This window comes from Euprymna scolopes, chromosome 28, assembly GCF_053919585.1.
Source record: "Euprymna scolopes isolate OS-2025 chromosome 28, ASM5391958v1, whole genome shotgun sequence".
NCBI lineage: Eukaryota > Metazoa > Mollusca > Cephalopoda > Sepiida > Sepiolidae > Euprymna > Euprymna scolopes.
Window position 1 is genome coordinate 26,353,678 of NC_136509.1, and position 16,313 is coordinate 26,369,990.

Sequence of the window (16,313 nt, forward strand, 5' to 3'; positions counted from 1 at the left end):
TAATGGTTCTCTCAGTTGGAACGGGGCGAGCAAATTGCATTTTTAACATTGTGCCCTCGTTTGTCAGATACTAGTGTCTAAACCGGGCCAAAATAATCTTTGTCTAGCATTAGCTAACATCCCATTCACCTCTTGATGGGTGGAGTGCAGTGCCTCTAGTACTTCAGCTCTAAGCATTTATTAGAATTTTATCTCCTTTTATGGGTACCCCTTTCAAACAATATAGTTGGTCCGCCATCGTCCAGAATTGCTGAACTTTTGGTGGCAGTTTGTGTTGTGGTTTTTTACCAGTGGCTGGTGGTCCACTTTAACCAATAAATCTGGGCACCTCGAAATATCCTACAAGACTCCAACACCTATATCAATGCCAGTGCCTCATCCTCTATGGAGAAATAGCAAGATTCTGCATCCTTTGTAAACTGGGATCCGACCAAAATCAAAATCATTTTCCAGTGGTCCTTACCGCAGTCAGGCCCTAATTCCATTGGGCATTGGCAGTGTTTCTGAAACAGAAAATACCTGATACCAACCTTGCTATAGTCCGTTAAGAGGCTGTTGCCCTGTTCATCTCAAATGTTTTGACCCTCTCCTCAATTTTCCGAACAATGTTTCTTTTGACTCTTTGAAAAGCTTGTTTAGAGCAGCATCCCAATAAAATTTGCGGTCCTTCATTCACAACAATTCTTGAAAGGGGGACATGATATCAGCCAGTGAAAATGCATATGATACCTGGTTAACCAATCTAAACCACGGTGATGTTTGTCAGTGTCAGGAAGTTGAGAATGGCTTCAGTAATTTTTTTAGTTGGCCTTACACCATCAGCCGTTATTAAAAAGCTGGCAAACTTGACTTCCTCGCCTGTAAATTGAAACTTATTGGGATTGAAGACAATTACATTTTTGCCACAATGGGTGATATAGTCCACTGTGTGCCTGAAAGCAGATTCCATAGTTTTATCCCAGAGAAGGGTATCATACATGCAACAAGTCCTTTGGGGTATGTCTACCATAATGTCGGAGAACCAGCGAGTGTATCTGTCACCAGAGGCATGGAAACCTTGGGGTGCTTCAAGGTACTGATAATGGCCCCACTCTGTTATGAATGTGGTTGTGTCTCGGGTTGTTGGGGAGAGCAGTAAATTGTGATATTCGTTCCATGCATCTAACACTGTTTTCTTGGTTCGCATGGGCACAACAGACATTTGATTAAATGGGGATGGAGTGTGATGGGTATCCCTCATTGTTGCGGCATTCAATTTTTGTAGGTCCACTGTCCTTCTTGGTGACCCATCCTTTTTGGTGCAACCACTATCCTCGAACACCAGACCATAGGCATATCTGCTGGTACTGGCTCGATGATGCCCAATGCAACACCCCTATCTAAGCCTTCTTTCACCTTCTTTTTCCAATGATGGGGGACAGGAATGGGGGTTTCGCTCCTGGCATGAATGTTATATCCAGTGGTCTCCCTGACATCACTTGTAACAGTTGATAAGGGCAGGTATTGAATGCCCATGATTTACAGTGCTCCCGTAACCATTGTTTCAAACGTTCCCTATCATTTTTCAATAGGGGTAAACGAGATTCTTGTAGGTTTGTTCAGAACGGTTTCCCTTTAGGGACATCTACATGATACTATCCCATTATTTGGGGTTGACATGTCTGGTGTGGAAAGTCGCAAGGGATTAATTCTTTCAGTGCTGACTCGGATAAGTAAAATCCTGACGTATTCTTTGATACGTAAACGACTTGTTTGGATTCTTTAAGGCCAACTTTAATACGTGTAAAAATTATTCCCTTAATATGTAGTAGGTCATCCATGATCCCACGTATCCTATGGGTAATTGGTATTAGCACATCGCTAGTGCATTCCAATACTTTCAGTATTTCAGGGCCACTCGAACATGTTTGAGTACCAGTATCTATGATAGCCTGGATATGGTGTATTTGACGGCAAATCTCCTTATCTAAAGCGTGCCCAAATTCGGCATGGGACTCTGGTATCAAAGATACTTCGACTTTTATAGAAGGTGACAGTTCGGGGGGGCTTCTTTTGAATCTACCTTTGCTCCATGCAAGATGTGGCACTGCTGCTAATTTCTGTCTTCATTCACCAAATGCTGATCTTCCTCCTCCTCTGCTGCTAAGTATTTTTGACTGATGTCATGTTGAATCACTCGTTGATTCCGGTGTCAACCTCTCTGGTTTTTGATACACTTTTCGTAAATGTCCAGTAATTCTGCAATTATGACATCTGAGCTCCTTCGCCAGACAGTCCTTCCATTCTTTTAGCTAGTTGGTGTGTGATGTCCTCCCACACCCTTCACAAGGTTTATTTCGAGGTATTTTGGGTTCCTCCCTCTCCCAAGACAGTTCCTTCTTGGACCTCATTGAGCCAAATGTCAAATGCTCATTAGGCTGCTTTGCAAATGAGTTGACGTATCTGTTGTCTCTGGACTAACCAATCTGTGAAATTTCTGTTCCATTGTTGTCAAAATATTGGCTTCAGCCAACAACTTGCACTGGTATTCTGTATTTGCAAGTCTAGCAACGAGTTGGCCAGCCACCATATCCTCTGAATAGTTTATAGTTAGTCGGCAGCTGTCATTAGGACACAGGACTGTAAAATTGCAAAACCTTGCTTTGAGCCAAAGCTTGGCTAAAAACTGTGCGGGGCCCTCCTCTTCTTGCTGTCTTGTATTGTGGAATCTATATCTATGCACCATTTTTTTAGTGTGGGGTTGGTTTGACACATTTTTCTTGCCGCCGCAAAGCTCATTGTTTTTTTTTTTGTAAATTTATCAACTGCTGAACTAGTTGCAAGTAATGTGCGTCATCACGTTTTCCTGACGTCATTACTATTCCAATTTCAGTGAGAAAATAATCCGGTCAAAATAAATCCTGTAGAAATGGATCCTGTTTGTAGCGCCATGTAAAGGGGACTTAAAAGTCTCCCGAGTCCGAGACCAGTGCTGAATTTATAACACCACCTGACAACCGGTGTTCCACTTTTTCCTGACCTGTCTCATCGGTCATTCCAATTCTCTACAAATACATACATTTTTTTTTTTATTTATTATTAAAAATACATTTCATGAAAACACTTCTATTATAAAATTTTCACATTGTTTGACTTAAAGTTCTCCTATTTAGGTTTGAATTAAAAACAAATTGAAACTTATAATGTTTGATAAAGTTTACGTTTTTTTTTTGTTTTGTTTTTTTTTCATTGGGGGACAATTCAAAATTCGAAGAAAAAGTTGTCTGAAAATTTTTTTTTTTTAAATACAATATAACGCACTGAGATTAACCAATTAGAATATTATTAAACATTTTTAGGAGATTTTACTGTTTTCTGTTTACATTGTGGGAGGAGGCAGGGGTGGTGTTGGGGCGCGCCCTCCCCCATTGTAAACAGAAAACAGTAAAATCTCCTAAAAATGTTAAATGGTATTCTAATCGGTAAATGTCGGCGCGTTTCTTACGAAAAAACGGTTTATTAAACTGCAGAAGCTCCTGTTAAGCCACACAAGTTCTATAATTGACCCCCCCCCCATAAAAGAACGAAAAACATAAAAATGTTTGGTGCTTATGTTTTTGTAAACCGCTTGTGAAAACTTGTTTAAAATGCATTAAAAACTACGTAAGACAAAAAAAAAAAAAAAAAAAATCCCCAAAATGTACTTTTTTTAATTTTGTTTAAGACAACTTTTTCTTCGAATTTTAAATTGTTCGCCAATGAAAAAAAAAAAAATTGGTACTCATGCTCATTGATCTGTACTGAAATAATAACGTTATTTAAAAAGCTATTCTTAACATTTTGTACCTATTCTGTACTTTAACCTTACAATTGAATGAAAAAACATCATAAAACTTTAATTAAACTTGGAAATACGATTTAAAAAAATAGCGCGGATCAGTAAGTGCATTGCAATCCACTGCATTAGCACCAAAAAAATTTAATGCCATGTTTTGAAAAAAAAAAAAAAGTATTTCCGACATTACCCCCCCTCCACATACACACACACACTTGGAGTGCTTTTCTTCTTTTTCATATAATTTTAAATGTTCCACAAAAGATTCGTACGCCATGTGAAAAGGCAGTTTGCTACGTGAAGGTACATTTAAGAGCCGTCGTTTATGTTACCGCACGCTCGCACGTAGTGTAAACGGAGCCTGCGTTAATACCATGCAAACGGTAAATTTGCGACGGGTTTGATTATCAGATTCGTTTTCAGCGACCTCGATTACCTCTAAAAAACAAATTAGAGTGGTCGGTGTTCTGTTATAGCGTTTCCAAAATAAAAAAATAAAAAAAGCAAAGTGAATTTCAACTTTTCAAAAATGTGAATAAAAACTTGTATAAATTGTAAAAGGTAAACATTATTTAGTTTTTAATTATACTTCATCACGAACCGAAATTGGTCGGCCGATACAAGGGGAATATTTTTATATGACACCGGTCGCAGCTTTCTAGCAGAGCTAGTCTTTCGCAATGCGAAAATGCGGCTATATTGGACCAGCATCTCTTATCCTATGACAACCGGAAGTAAACAATAAATCTTAATTCTTAAATTAAAGCCTTATTAATTCTAAAATCGACATATTTTTAAAATAATCTTCGTCAACAGTCGTCTATCACCTAATCGTGGCCATCGTAAATACTTTATTCTGTAACGTTACCAAGTTACGTGACTTTAATAGAACGGGCTTCTATTTACGTTGGCTACGTTTGAATAAGTTAATGTGCGTGTTTGCCCTTATTTTGATATGACTCGTAGGTATGTAATGTTCTCGCCTGAAATGCTTTGGTTTAAAAGATTGCCAATCAACACAAGTACCTACTTTTGTTGTGACAACTAGATCCGTGCGTCGTTTGTTTATAAATAGAGAAGTCAGTAATATATATATATATATATATATATATATATATATATATATATATATATATATATATATATATATATATATATAAGACTGTTTATAATAAAATAAAAACAATGAGATTTTTTTTTTTAATTAAGCATTTATAATGATTGAGTACGAAACTTAAGGATGCCAACTCTCGATTAAATCCATACCGACGAGAATTCTGTAAAGAAACGCTATCGTTGATGTAAAATGGAGAAGGAAAACTAATCGACTAAAGCACATGGATGGTCAACTAAAAAAAGCATCATCTATCGATGGTGTGGAAGAATTAAGTTGCCCGTTTTCTGATATTATGCAAATTTATAAACTGTTTGAGGAATCCACCACTGTTCTTCAGTCTCCCCCTACTCTTGATAAATCAAACTGCTATTTCTTTTGCAAGAAGCGTCCGAATTCAGAAAGTATTACGCAAAGATATCTGGACGATGTTGAAGGCTGGATTAGCAGCAAATCTAAGCATCGCACATCTTACTATCTCGAACATAACTTTAAGCTTATTTATAAGCGTGATGACGGTTACTGCTTTCAAAAAATGATTGATGGCATCAAATCGTTCGAAAAAATCGTCCCTCCGCCTGGAGAAAAGGACGTATTCATCTTTCAGAAGTACACAGCCGAAAATGTAAGTAAATTCTTCTGCAAAATTGTATATTCACTAATTTCTAAGAAAAATCCCGGATTTTCTGAGAAAATTCTTTATCAATACATCGGCGCCCAACCAGTGAATAACAATAAAAAAATCATAAGTCCTAAACGTCCGGTTGGAAATGTCTCTGATATTCTCAGATGCCTCAGTAAAGTTGGAGATGGATTTGTGAGGTCAGTCCTGAATATTCCTGACAACTTGCCCCCTATCATCTGCTACACGGATGATCAAATTGCAGATTTTAAAACGAATTGTAAGAGGGAAAATGTCATCATTGGTATAGACAGTACTTTTAATCTAGGGTCCTACTTTTTGACTATACTTACATATAAGAATCAGAGAATTGTTAGAAAGGAAACCGGAGATCACCCGATTGTATTTGGTCCGATTCTGCTGCACGAGAATATTACATTTGAGAACTATCATTATTTTTTTAGCCATGTTGCAGCAATTCTTGAAAGTGATCCCGATTCTAAAATCGATACGAGCAAGATTACATTCGGTTGTGAACACGAAAACAATGTAATGAGAGCAGTTAAATCGGTCTTCAAAAATTCACTATCTCTTCTTTGTGCAAAAAATTTAGAGGAAAATTTTACCAACTATGTGGGCAAGGACTGCAAGTTGAATGAAAAGATCGTTCTAAAATATAAAACGCTTCTTTTTGGTGATGGCGGTTTAATGGGTTCACAATCAAAACTAGAATTTGACTTGAAAGAGCACAAGTTGCACGCCGAACTTGGAAATTTAAAATTTTTTTCAAAATACATTTTCAAAATAGCTGACCAAATTTACAATCATGTTTGTCTGCCAAAATGGAAACTTGGAATCCCAAACTATTGGACCAATAACAATGCCGAGTCAATGAATTATATAGTAAGTAGTTCTGTTAATTGGCAAATATCGCAAACTGAGGAATTGATAGATGCGTTGCGAGAAACTGTTGAAAGACATTATTCAAATGTGAAAAAAGGTCTGTACGGACAAGGTGATTACAGTTTAAGTAATTTTAATCCAGTAAAACAAACAACATGGCACAATTTCAGAGATGAAAAGAAACAAGAGATCTTTAAACACTATCTACTAAATCTGCTTGATGAAGTTACCACAAAACCCGAAGAAAGAAAAAGATTCAAAGTCATATTTGTAAAACAAGCTAAAATCCCAAAACACAATTAAATCTTTTATATATACCAAATCTTTTATACATTTGCGTAATATAGAAAGTATCCACTTGCTGATGGCCTGTTTTTGAAATCAGAAACTCAGTTACATGTATAGACAAATCATTTATTTTCATTTTAAGGGAAGATAAGGATAATCACTAAATTTATTGGAGTTCTGGAATTTATTTGAGAATGGAATTAAATCTTGAAGATATATTGGTAATGTCCAAAATCAGTGCTTGGAAAAATCAAGCTACCTGAAGTGGACACGGTTGATTATAGAACAGAACAGAGTTACGGAGTCAGGACAAAACAAAACAAAAAAACAAAACCGTATATTTATTTTCAAGAAATTACCTTAGTTTTAACACTTTTGTTACCACGAAGCTAACAAAAAAATGACTTTAAAACAAAACAAAAAAACACTTCTTGTATTAAATAATAAAACAAATATTTTATTACCAAAAAAATTAATTTAGTTTTAACACTTGTTTATTTTTTTGTTTTGTTTTGTTGTAAAACAAGTGTTAAAACTAAATTAATTTTTTTTGAATAAAATATTTGTTTGATTATTTGGTAATACAAGAAGTGTTTTTTTTTTTTTTAATTTTTTTAAAGTATTTTTTTTTTGTTTTGTGATAACACAAGAAGTGTTAAAACTAAAGAAATTTTGTTAAAATAAATATACGATTTTGTTTTTCGTGTCTTGACTCCGTTCCGTATCCCATTCCGGTAGCTTGATTTTTGTTTTTTGTTTTTTTTCCGAGCATTGATCTTGGACATTACCAATATATTTTTTGTACTTATACGGACCGTGGTGAAATAATATTATTTAGAAACCCATTCTTAACTAACTTAACAATTCAAAAACAAAAAATACTGTCAAAATTAAATTCAACTTGAAAATCAGGGCATTTTTTTTACTATAGACAACAAACCAAAAAATTAGTAAAGAAACAAATAGATTAACCTAGGGAATTAGGCACTGGCACCACCTTTTTCACTGCTTCTATATTTTATGTTAATCAAATTTAGTTTCATAAGTTTTTTCGACTATCATGTTTTTTGCTTTTTATTCCCTTTGGTAAAACTTAATTATGTTCTGCAAAACCAAAAACAAAAACAACAGCCCACCTTCTCTCCTCCTCCTTTTCCTTTTTCCCTCTCTCTCTCTCCTCCACCGGTGTCCTAACTTAAAATCTACCAAACATTAATATTATAACTCTTTTCCTTTTTCCCTTGCAAAACTCCTTCATGTACTGCAGGGCAGGGAACAAAATCCACTACAAGACAACCAAACCAAACACTACAAACTAGCGATTGAAGATAAAAAGAGCTTGAAGAATAAAAGCCTTCGACAAAATAACTAAATGCAACATGAATAACTCAAAGGTTTGATGTACTATACTGGATTCAGCATTAAATAACCCAAAAAGGGTTGACACGCTCTAAAACAAAACAACCAACCCAAACGACCAAACGAAGATGTTGGTTTACATTACATTTAAACTTCTGCATTTCAGTACAGTAAGAGAAGCAGGTAGCAAGAAGGAAATTCCAAAGTCTATCTGTTTGAGGGAAGAAACTATTAGAATAGAAAACCTTCTAGCATTTAGGGACCTAGTGAAGGGGTGAAATTTTGTTGCTAAGTGGGTTTATCGGGCTATGTCTAGGGGGCACAAGTGCAATAAGTTCATCAGAGCAGATTCCATTAAAATACCTGTAAAACAGGCACAGAGATACAACACTGCGGTGATGGGACAGGGGCAAAATATATATATTTGTGATATTTTTGTTTAAACAAATTGATTAGTGTTCATCAGAGAAGAATATATATTTTGTTGAATATTTAAAAATAACAAATGATTAATTTTCCACAAATTTCACTCATTTGGAGCAATAGGCACTATCTCTCATTAAGCAGCAGGTATACTGTGTTCAATAATCACACAGCCATTCTCATTTTGGGGGGTTTTAAGTGTAATATTGATGCTGGTGCACTGTATATAATACCAGGAATTACAGATATTACATTCAACCCAGTTAATACCTTCTACGCTACCCCCTCTGCAACATTTCTCGAGGTCAGTATCCCCCAGTTGTTGACAGTGGGCATCTTGATCATGGTTGTGATGGTGTCTCCTGTCTTGGTGTTCTTTTATCCTTGGCTTTCTCCTTTCTTCTCCTCTACCACATCCTCTGGATGCTGTAGCAACCTCCTTAGCAGCAAATATCTCAATGAGTTTGTTGATGCTTTCATCTGCTGTGAGGCTCCCCCATATCAGAATCGTATTCTAGCTGATCTTCTTCTTGCTGCAGATTGAAATTGGGGAATCAGTTGTTTTGGGGAAGGAGTTTTTCGATGAATTGGATGAAACTGATGAAATCATCAAGGAAACGGGTATGAGGAAGAATGTCCTGGGGAGGGAGCTAAAGATGAGGGTTTAGAGTGGGGTGGTCAGTGTAAACACTGGAGAGGCTAGTGTGAATGAAGATGTGGTGGGTTCTGTTTGAGCAGTGAGCAATTTGGGCATTGAAAGGACAGATGTCGGTGCAACTAAATCCTGCTTTGATGATCTCTGACTTCAAGGATTTATCTATGTAGGCCATAAACATCATGGGGAAAGTCCTTTTCCATTGATCCTACATGTGTTTGGGCAAACTTCATGAGGAGGGACCATCTCAGAAGTGAATCCCCAGGCTCATTCTGCACCAGCTTGATGCACTTAATAAGCCTCATTTTCATGAGCAGATATGGTACCGTTTGCTTCCCAACATGTGGATTTCCTCAGATGTTAGCCTGAATAATGACATTTTATTGATTTTAAAAATACTTGGCTGTTTGATTGGCACGCATCTGCTTCTTCACGACAGCCTCATAACCTCTGAATACCTTAGACTCCACCTTTCACTCTCAATCAAATTTTTAATGGGACATTAAACACCTGTGTACTCAAATATTATTATTAATAAATGCTGACTTATAACAAATTACTGATTTTTATATAACTTCCTCCATAATGAAAATATGTCAAGCTTTATTAATACAGGGTAGAAGGATAAAATTGTTGCCCTAGAAAAGACGACGTGATTCCATTTCTGTTTGATAAAAACCAGTTTTCTTTGTTTATTGCAGACCATCTAATAGTTGGCCAGTTGTATACAAATACCAAAAGCAATAGGAGCCTTCTATCATGTCTGAAAGTGACACAATGTTAAACGAGCGAGATCGGAAATGCATCGCTGTACAACTCGTGCTCTCTACCAATCCAAGTTATGACAACAGGACCATTGCCAACATTCTCAAAATTGATCATTGGATTGCTATGAATAATAGGGACATGCCCAGAGTGATGAAAACAAAAAAGTTTCCAGCCACGGTTATGGCCTTTGGTGTGGTTTCAAGTGAGGATCACATCATGCCACCTTATATCTTTGAAGTCAGCTTGAAAGTCAACACCAAAGTGTACCTGGATGTGCTGAAGAATGTGGTGATCCGTTGGTGCAATCAGGTGGCTGCTGGCAGATCCTTGGTGTGGCAGCAGGACTCGTCACCGGCTCACAAGTCCAAAGAGACCCAGAAGGAGCGCTACGACTTTGTACCCTTCTTTCACTGGTCCCCTCCTTCCCTGACCTGAACCCGCTGGACTACTTAGTTCGGTCATACATTGAGAACATCACCAACATAACCTCCCACAACACCAAAGCCAGTCTGATTGCCGAATATTCGCCGAGCTGTGGAAAAGGCATGCTCCTAGTTCTGGACTTGTATTGAGGCGGTGATTGAGGCTGAAGGCGGCTATATTGAATAGATGTCAGCTCTACTACATGATCAAGTTACCTCGACTTATTTTTTCAATAAAAGTTTTAAAATAAAGCTGCAGTATTGTTTTCTTTAGGCGACAATTTATCGTTTCACTCTGTATAATCATGTTTCTCATTATTTGCAAGAGATTTTCAACTCTTTTCTTTGAGAAAAATACAGAGATGGGGCATTAAGCACTATCTTTTTTCAAAGCTCAGGATATCTTTTTAAACAAATAATTTATACACTATTGCATGCATTAGGCTTAGATGAGTATCAGTTCAAAGCAATGAACATACTAAAAGCATACAAAAACAAGGCAAGAGAAGCTTGATATTTATCTCCCCACAAGTGTCATAGTAATGCTATAAAGATATACGATATACTTGCTGGTACCTAATACTCCAGATTACCCTATATGACAAATAAATTTTACCAAAAGCAAGATAAGTTACTCTTCTACCTTCATCGTTGAATTTTTAGTGCTTTAATTAATTTTTAAGTGTTTAGTTAGAAACAGAAGTAGTGTTGAGTTTCTAAGTTTAAACAAAAACAAGATGAACATTGGGCTGACATTTTTGGAATCTTAATGATCGCTCAAAACTCAAAAATGAAACAAAATACTGATAGAAACTCACCTAATAACTGTCACCATGAGATTTATTTTGTTTCATTTTAGAATTTTGAGCAATTGTCAGGACTCCAAAAATTGCGACCTCATGTCCACCCATACCCTGTCTTAAAAAAAAAAATGGTTAGTATTCTGCATAAGTACCTTTTTTTTATAACTGAAGCGCAAACGAAATTGATTATTATTGTGTTTTTTTTTTTATTTATCAAAAATAGATAATTAATTCCATGAGAAGATATGTATTTTTTTCACCAGGAAAGACTTATCAAAAAGTGCATCCTTAATATTAGTAAAGAGTTGTATTTATTCTCATTGTACCAGCTAAAATATCACATGATCTACCGTTTTTTAAGACAGAAATTTGGTACCAATCAAATACACCAGGAAGCACTGAAAATCAAACTATTTTTGTGTTTTGTTTTCATTTTATAATTGAAAATTTAGATTTTACTTTATTAAAAATAATCACATCAAACTTTTTTATAATTGTAATTTTTATTTTTTCTTCTTTTTTTTATATATATTTTAGTACTTCTAGAGAATTTGAACCAAACTGTTTCTTTTGAACCCTAAAATAGCTGGTTCAAATTCCATAGAAGTACCATTTTTGTTAAAAAGTTACGTTTTTTAGGCTAATTTGCTTAACAACATGGTTATTAAAGAACATCTGGAAGTAGTTTGCAAATTTTCTCCAGGGCTCCTCAGCAATCAAGTGAAAATGAAAATTTGGTGCTCATCCAAAATTCCTCCTATATGAAAAGCAAAAATAAAGAAAAATCTGTATGATGTACAAACCCAAGATAGAAAGAAAATTCTGTACCCCAAAAATCAAGTAACTTGATCAAGTAGTTTTATTTTTAAATGAGAAAATAAAATTTCATGCCTAAACTATGAGTGACATTTTGAAAACAGCTTAAAGAAACAAGGGAGATAACTCCAACTCGAGAAAGCCATTCTTAACATGGTGCATTGGAAAAGTTTAAATTTGCCTTAAAATGATTTAAAAAAAAAATTTTTTTTATAAAATTAAAATTATTCTATCGATTAACATGATTATGATGTACAACATTTTATTTCTGTCACGGGTGTATATATGTAACAGAGCAAAATATAAAGCAGCTGTATGTGCAAGGTGACATCATGGCAAGGAAGAAAGGAAAAGGTCATAAAAAGAAGCACCTGTGCACACACCAATGATCATGTTAGAGATATATGGATGACAGATGTTACAACCAAGACCGGAGAAGGAGGAATAAAGGTATTTTGTTAAAACTTGAAACAGCGAGTTGAATTTCTTTCCTCTTTCTTTCTTATGTTCTTTGCGAAAAAAGTCTACAACGTATTGGATCCCTACATATTAATGACTATGTTACATATACATCATATAGATTTTTTCTTGTTTTTTTTTGTTTTTTGTAATGGGTGTGAATTCTGGACAAATGCCAAAAATTGTGCTAAAATCGAAGCGGTCTCAAATAATGAAACTTTTTTTTTATATAAACAGCATTTGTCAAATTCAGATTTTAAAAACAGAAGCCATCACCAAGTGGACACTTTCTATTTTGCCAAAACGACGTAAAAATGAATTTATAAAAAAGAAAAAGATGTTTTATAAAAACCAAAAAGAAAGACTTGTAAATTTTTTTTTGTCATTTTGTTCATTAAAACTATAATTTTATTTTTCTACATAAAATTTTTGCATTCCGACTATTTATTTATTTTTTTTTTCATTCCAAACAAGGCATGTTGCCATGGAGACGTAATGGGCTACTGTGAATTACAAACCATGTCTACAGGGATACTCCAAGTAGATAGACGTCTGTTCTGATTGCATTAAAATTTCTGGATTTTAGGAAATAGAGAGGGATTTCCAAAGTCTAGTAGTTTGAGGAAATAAACTATTAAGAGTAGAAAGCTTTCCAGCAGCTGGGGGCCTCTACAATGAAAGGGTGGGATTTTGCTGCTTCTCAGTTTTATCTCCATATATAATATTTTGATTATAGAAATTCCCCTCTAGACCAAAGTACGGTAGGTTTTCAACAAGAGATGCCACATACAAATTCAATACATCTACTCACCACATCTACAGAGAAAGGAGTTCCTATTTTTCTCTCTCAATATTCAGTGGTCTCACCGCTACCAGTTGAGACCAGGTCAAATTCTATATTTTCCTACAATATTGTGCTTGCACCACCATTAACTGGTTATTACTTACGTGCACATAACATACTCTTTCCATTTTTTAATTCACAAATAAAAAAGTCTCCCCAGCCTTATTCTAGACATTGTGATTGGCTAAGCTTTGACCATTCTTATATTCGGGATTAATGGTATCCTTATCATAAATGAACGCTATGATACTTATTTATTCCTATGAGTACATTGCTGCGTTCCTTTTTCTTAGATTATGTCAACAAAACATACCAGACCTTTAATAGACAAAATAAAATACATTGGTCCTTTTCGTTTTTTATGTGAATTTTCACTATTTGTAATTACTACTTATTACTAATTTGCTACACTGCAAAATTTAGGTAAATGACGAACACACACACACGGACACAGAAACATGTTGACCGCAGAGAAATACATTTGTTTATCGCGCATGTATCCTTATATGTAGAAAATTTCTTATCTCCGCAAAATCTCAATTAGATTTTTGTAATCAGCATACTTGGAAACCCAGAAATGTTGCCAATTTAAAGAAGTTTGAAGAGGTGGACCTAATGTAAAAAATGCCTTAAAAAAAAAATAGTAGGAAAAGAAAAGTAAATAATCAAAAATAGTAAAACTTATGAATTATTAGAGTAGGTAGGATTTTTTTTTTTTTCTTTTTTTTTTTTTTTTGGTCGTTTTTATGAGGTCCGTTCATTCGGTATTGGCCAATAGTTTTTGTCAAAAATTTTTAACTCTAGTAGAATTTTGTCTTTTTCTTTTTTTTTTTTTTTTTCTGGAGCTCCTTACATCTGCCTTACCTGGAGCAATTTCCACAAAAAAATATCAACAATGATTTCACTTGTCATTAAATTTTTTTTCAAGAGTACTTTAAGTATGCTCAGTATTTTCGGTGATAGGCAATTTATTTTTTACGTGATAAAAAAAAATGTTGGTATTTTTTCAAATTTAGTGTACGTGATATTGTTTATCTTTACGCTTAAAAGTCTCTCATCTCTAAAGACAAAACTAAAATTTTGCATTGGCAAAAAATTGGTTCGGAATGTGAATTGTTATGCATCTCTGAAGTTATATATAACTCTCCTGTTAGATTTGATGAATATAAGGGGCGTTCCAAAAGTAATGCCTCCTATTTTTATTCTGTTATTCTGCCCGAATGGATCAAAAAGTTGAAGAGTAATGAAGATGGGAATAGTACCATTAAAACAAGCAAATTTTTGTGATTTTATTTTACAACACAGTCACCACCATTCTCAGTAAACTTTTGCCAGGAATTCAGTGACACCTCTCTGCTTCTGATGCATGTCCATGATAGAGGGTGGCTTTCTTGGAGTCTCACACCTTCAATATCTGCAACAGAGTGATGAAACTTTCAGGTCATGAATGCAGTTAGCAGTTCCCTCTGATCCATTCATATGGGATAAAAGAATAGGAGGCATTACTTTTGGAACGCCCCTCATATTTTTTTCTTATTTACCTACATAAAGTGGCTTCATGCCTTGTCTGGAACGATTTCCATATGAAGAAAACGTTATCAACATTGGGAACTTGAGCGTGTTGGTTCAAACTTGCATATTTAATCAGCTAGTGTTGTTTGTATTGAAATTGATTTTCCTAAACAAAAAATCCTAAACCATCATCCCCATTGGTTAAGAATTTGTGATTTTACATCTTGATGTGAAAATAAGAATGAAAAATACATCATACAGTAATCTATTATATAAATCTCACCTGTCTGTTTATGTATGTTTCGCAAAAACTTCCGACAGAGAAGACGGATTTTCACAAGATCAGTATCATTTTGAAGCTCGACCATTCGGACAACAAATATCCAAAAATTGGCCAAAAATATTAATTCCTTCACCCTCAACAGTTTTCTACAGAGAGGATCGTTTTTTTTTTTTTTGCTGACATTTTTTGCAAGTCATTCAATTCGCGCCCACGACGTTGCATAAAAGGTGTTATTTCGACCGCCCGTGACGTCACAACCATGATAGGCACATCGGTAAGACATTTTGTTTTTTTCACCTCTTTTTCCTCTTGGGTGTTACGGGTTTGAGCCTGCTTACTACTTCTATTTTTTATTTATTTTTTTTTTTTTTTTTGCTCACCTTACACACACCTCCACTCATCTCATGGACATTTATTTTACAGACAGTTTTAGGTGTAATGGTGGGTTTTGCCACAGTTGGGGACGGTTTTATGGATATTTATTTTGCTGACAGTTTTAAGTGTAGCGGTGGGTTTTTTGACAGTTGAGGACAGTTTTATGGATATTTATTTTACAGGCAGTTTTAGATATGGCAGTGACTTTTACCACAGTTGGGGACAATTTTATGGACAGTCTTGGGTTAACACTGATTTACAACAGTTTTGAGTTGAAGAGAGATGTGAGTTGGACATTGTAGAATGCTGGTTGTGGTTCAAAATAGATTGAGATGAGTTGACATCAACTGACGAACATGACTTTGGTATACGACATATGTGAACGTTAGTGTGTAGAGGGTTGATGGTGTTACAGGCACACCCAGAGTGCAACTGATATTTGCTGAATGTGTTTTTGTTTTGTTTTATTTTATTTCTTTATACTTGTGAACCCGTGTGTGGCCCCTCGACAGCTGCCAATGTGAGAGATGACAATACATCCAGAAGAAAAGATAAAGTCGAAGAAGACTCTAGAAACAAGGTGCGATCGGCAGTTATTGAACGGGGGGGGGGGGTCCACTTGTTATTACACACAGATAAAAGTCTAAAAATAGAATAGAAAAAAAAAATTTATAATCATCAACATTGCACACAAAAAAAAAAAAATGTAATTTTTTTCTGAGCACGAGTAGCTTGCGGTGTCAGAATGTAAATATGCTGTGCAGTATGTTTCCTTAGTGCATTTGGGTGGTAGATGCGCAGTTGTTGGATACTTGACCAAAGGAAGAGGGTAGTCACAGGGGATTGAAAATAT

The 16,313-nt window shown here is 35.2% G+C and overlaps 1 protein-coding gene across 2 annotated transcripts; it reads left to right on the forward strand.

Moving 5' to 3' along the window:
• Positions 1 to 4,940: 4,940 nt before the first annotated feature.
• LOC145249516 (uncharacterized) lies at positions 4,941 to 13,035 on the forward strand. 2 transcript variants are annotated; one of them, XM_080111131.1, is made up of 2 exons: positions 4,941 to 6,565; positions 9,880 to 13,034. In XM_080111131.1, the coding sequence occupies exons 1-2, from the start codon at positions 5,152 to 5,154 to the stop codon at positions 9,960 to 9,962; spliced, it is 1,497 nt and encodes a 498-aa protein (XP_079967257.1). In that variant the 5' UTR covers positions 4,941 to 5,151; the 3' UTR covers positions 9,963 to 13,034. The 2 variants fall into 2 exon arrangements, with proteins under 2 accessions (XP_079967257.1, XP_079967258.1); XM_080111132.1 differs by having other exon boundaries at positions 4,942 to 6,453; positions 9,880 to 13,035.
• The last annotated feature ends 3,278 nt before the right edge of the window (positions 13,036 to 16,313 follow it).

Excerpts from the sequence above, each read along its gene's own strand:
- LOC145249516 (XM_080111131.1), top strand. The coding sequence starts at position 5,152 with ATGGATGGTCAACTAAAAAAAGCATCATCTATCGATGGTGTGGAAGAA. Across the intron at positions 6,566-9,879 it reads AAAAGGTCTGTACGGACAAG|ACCATCTAATAGTTGGCCAG; the intron begins GTGATTACAGTT and ends TGTTTATTGCAG.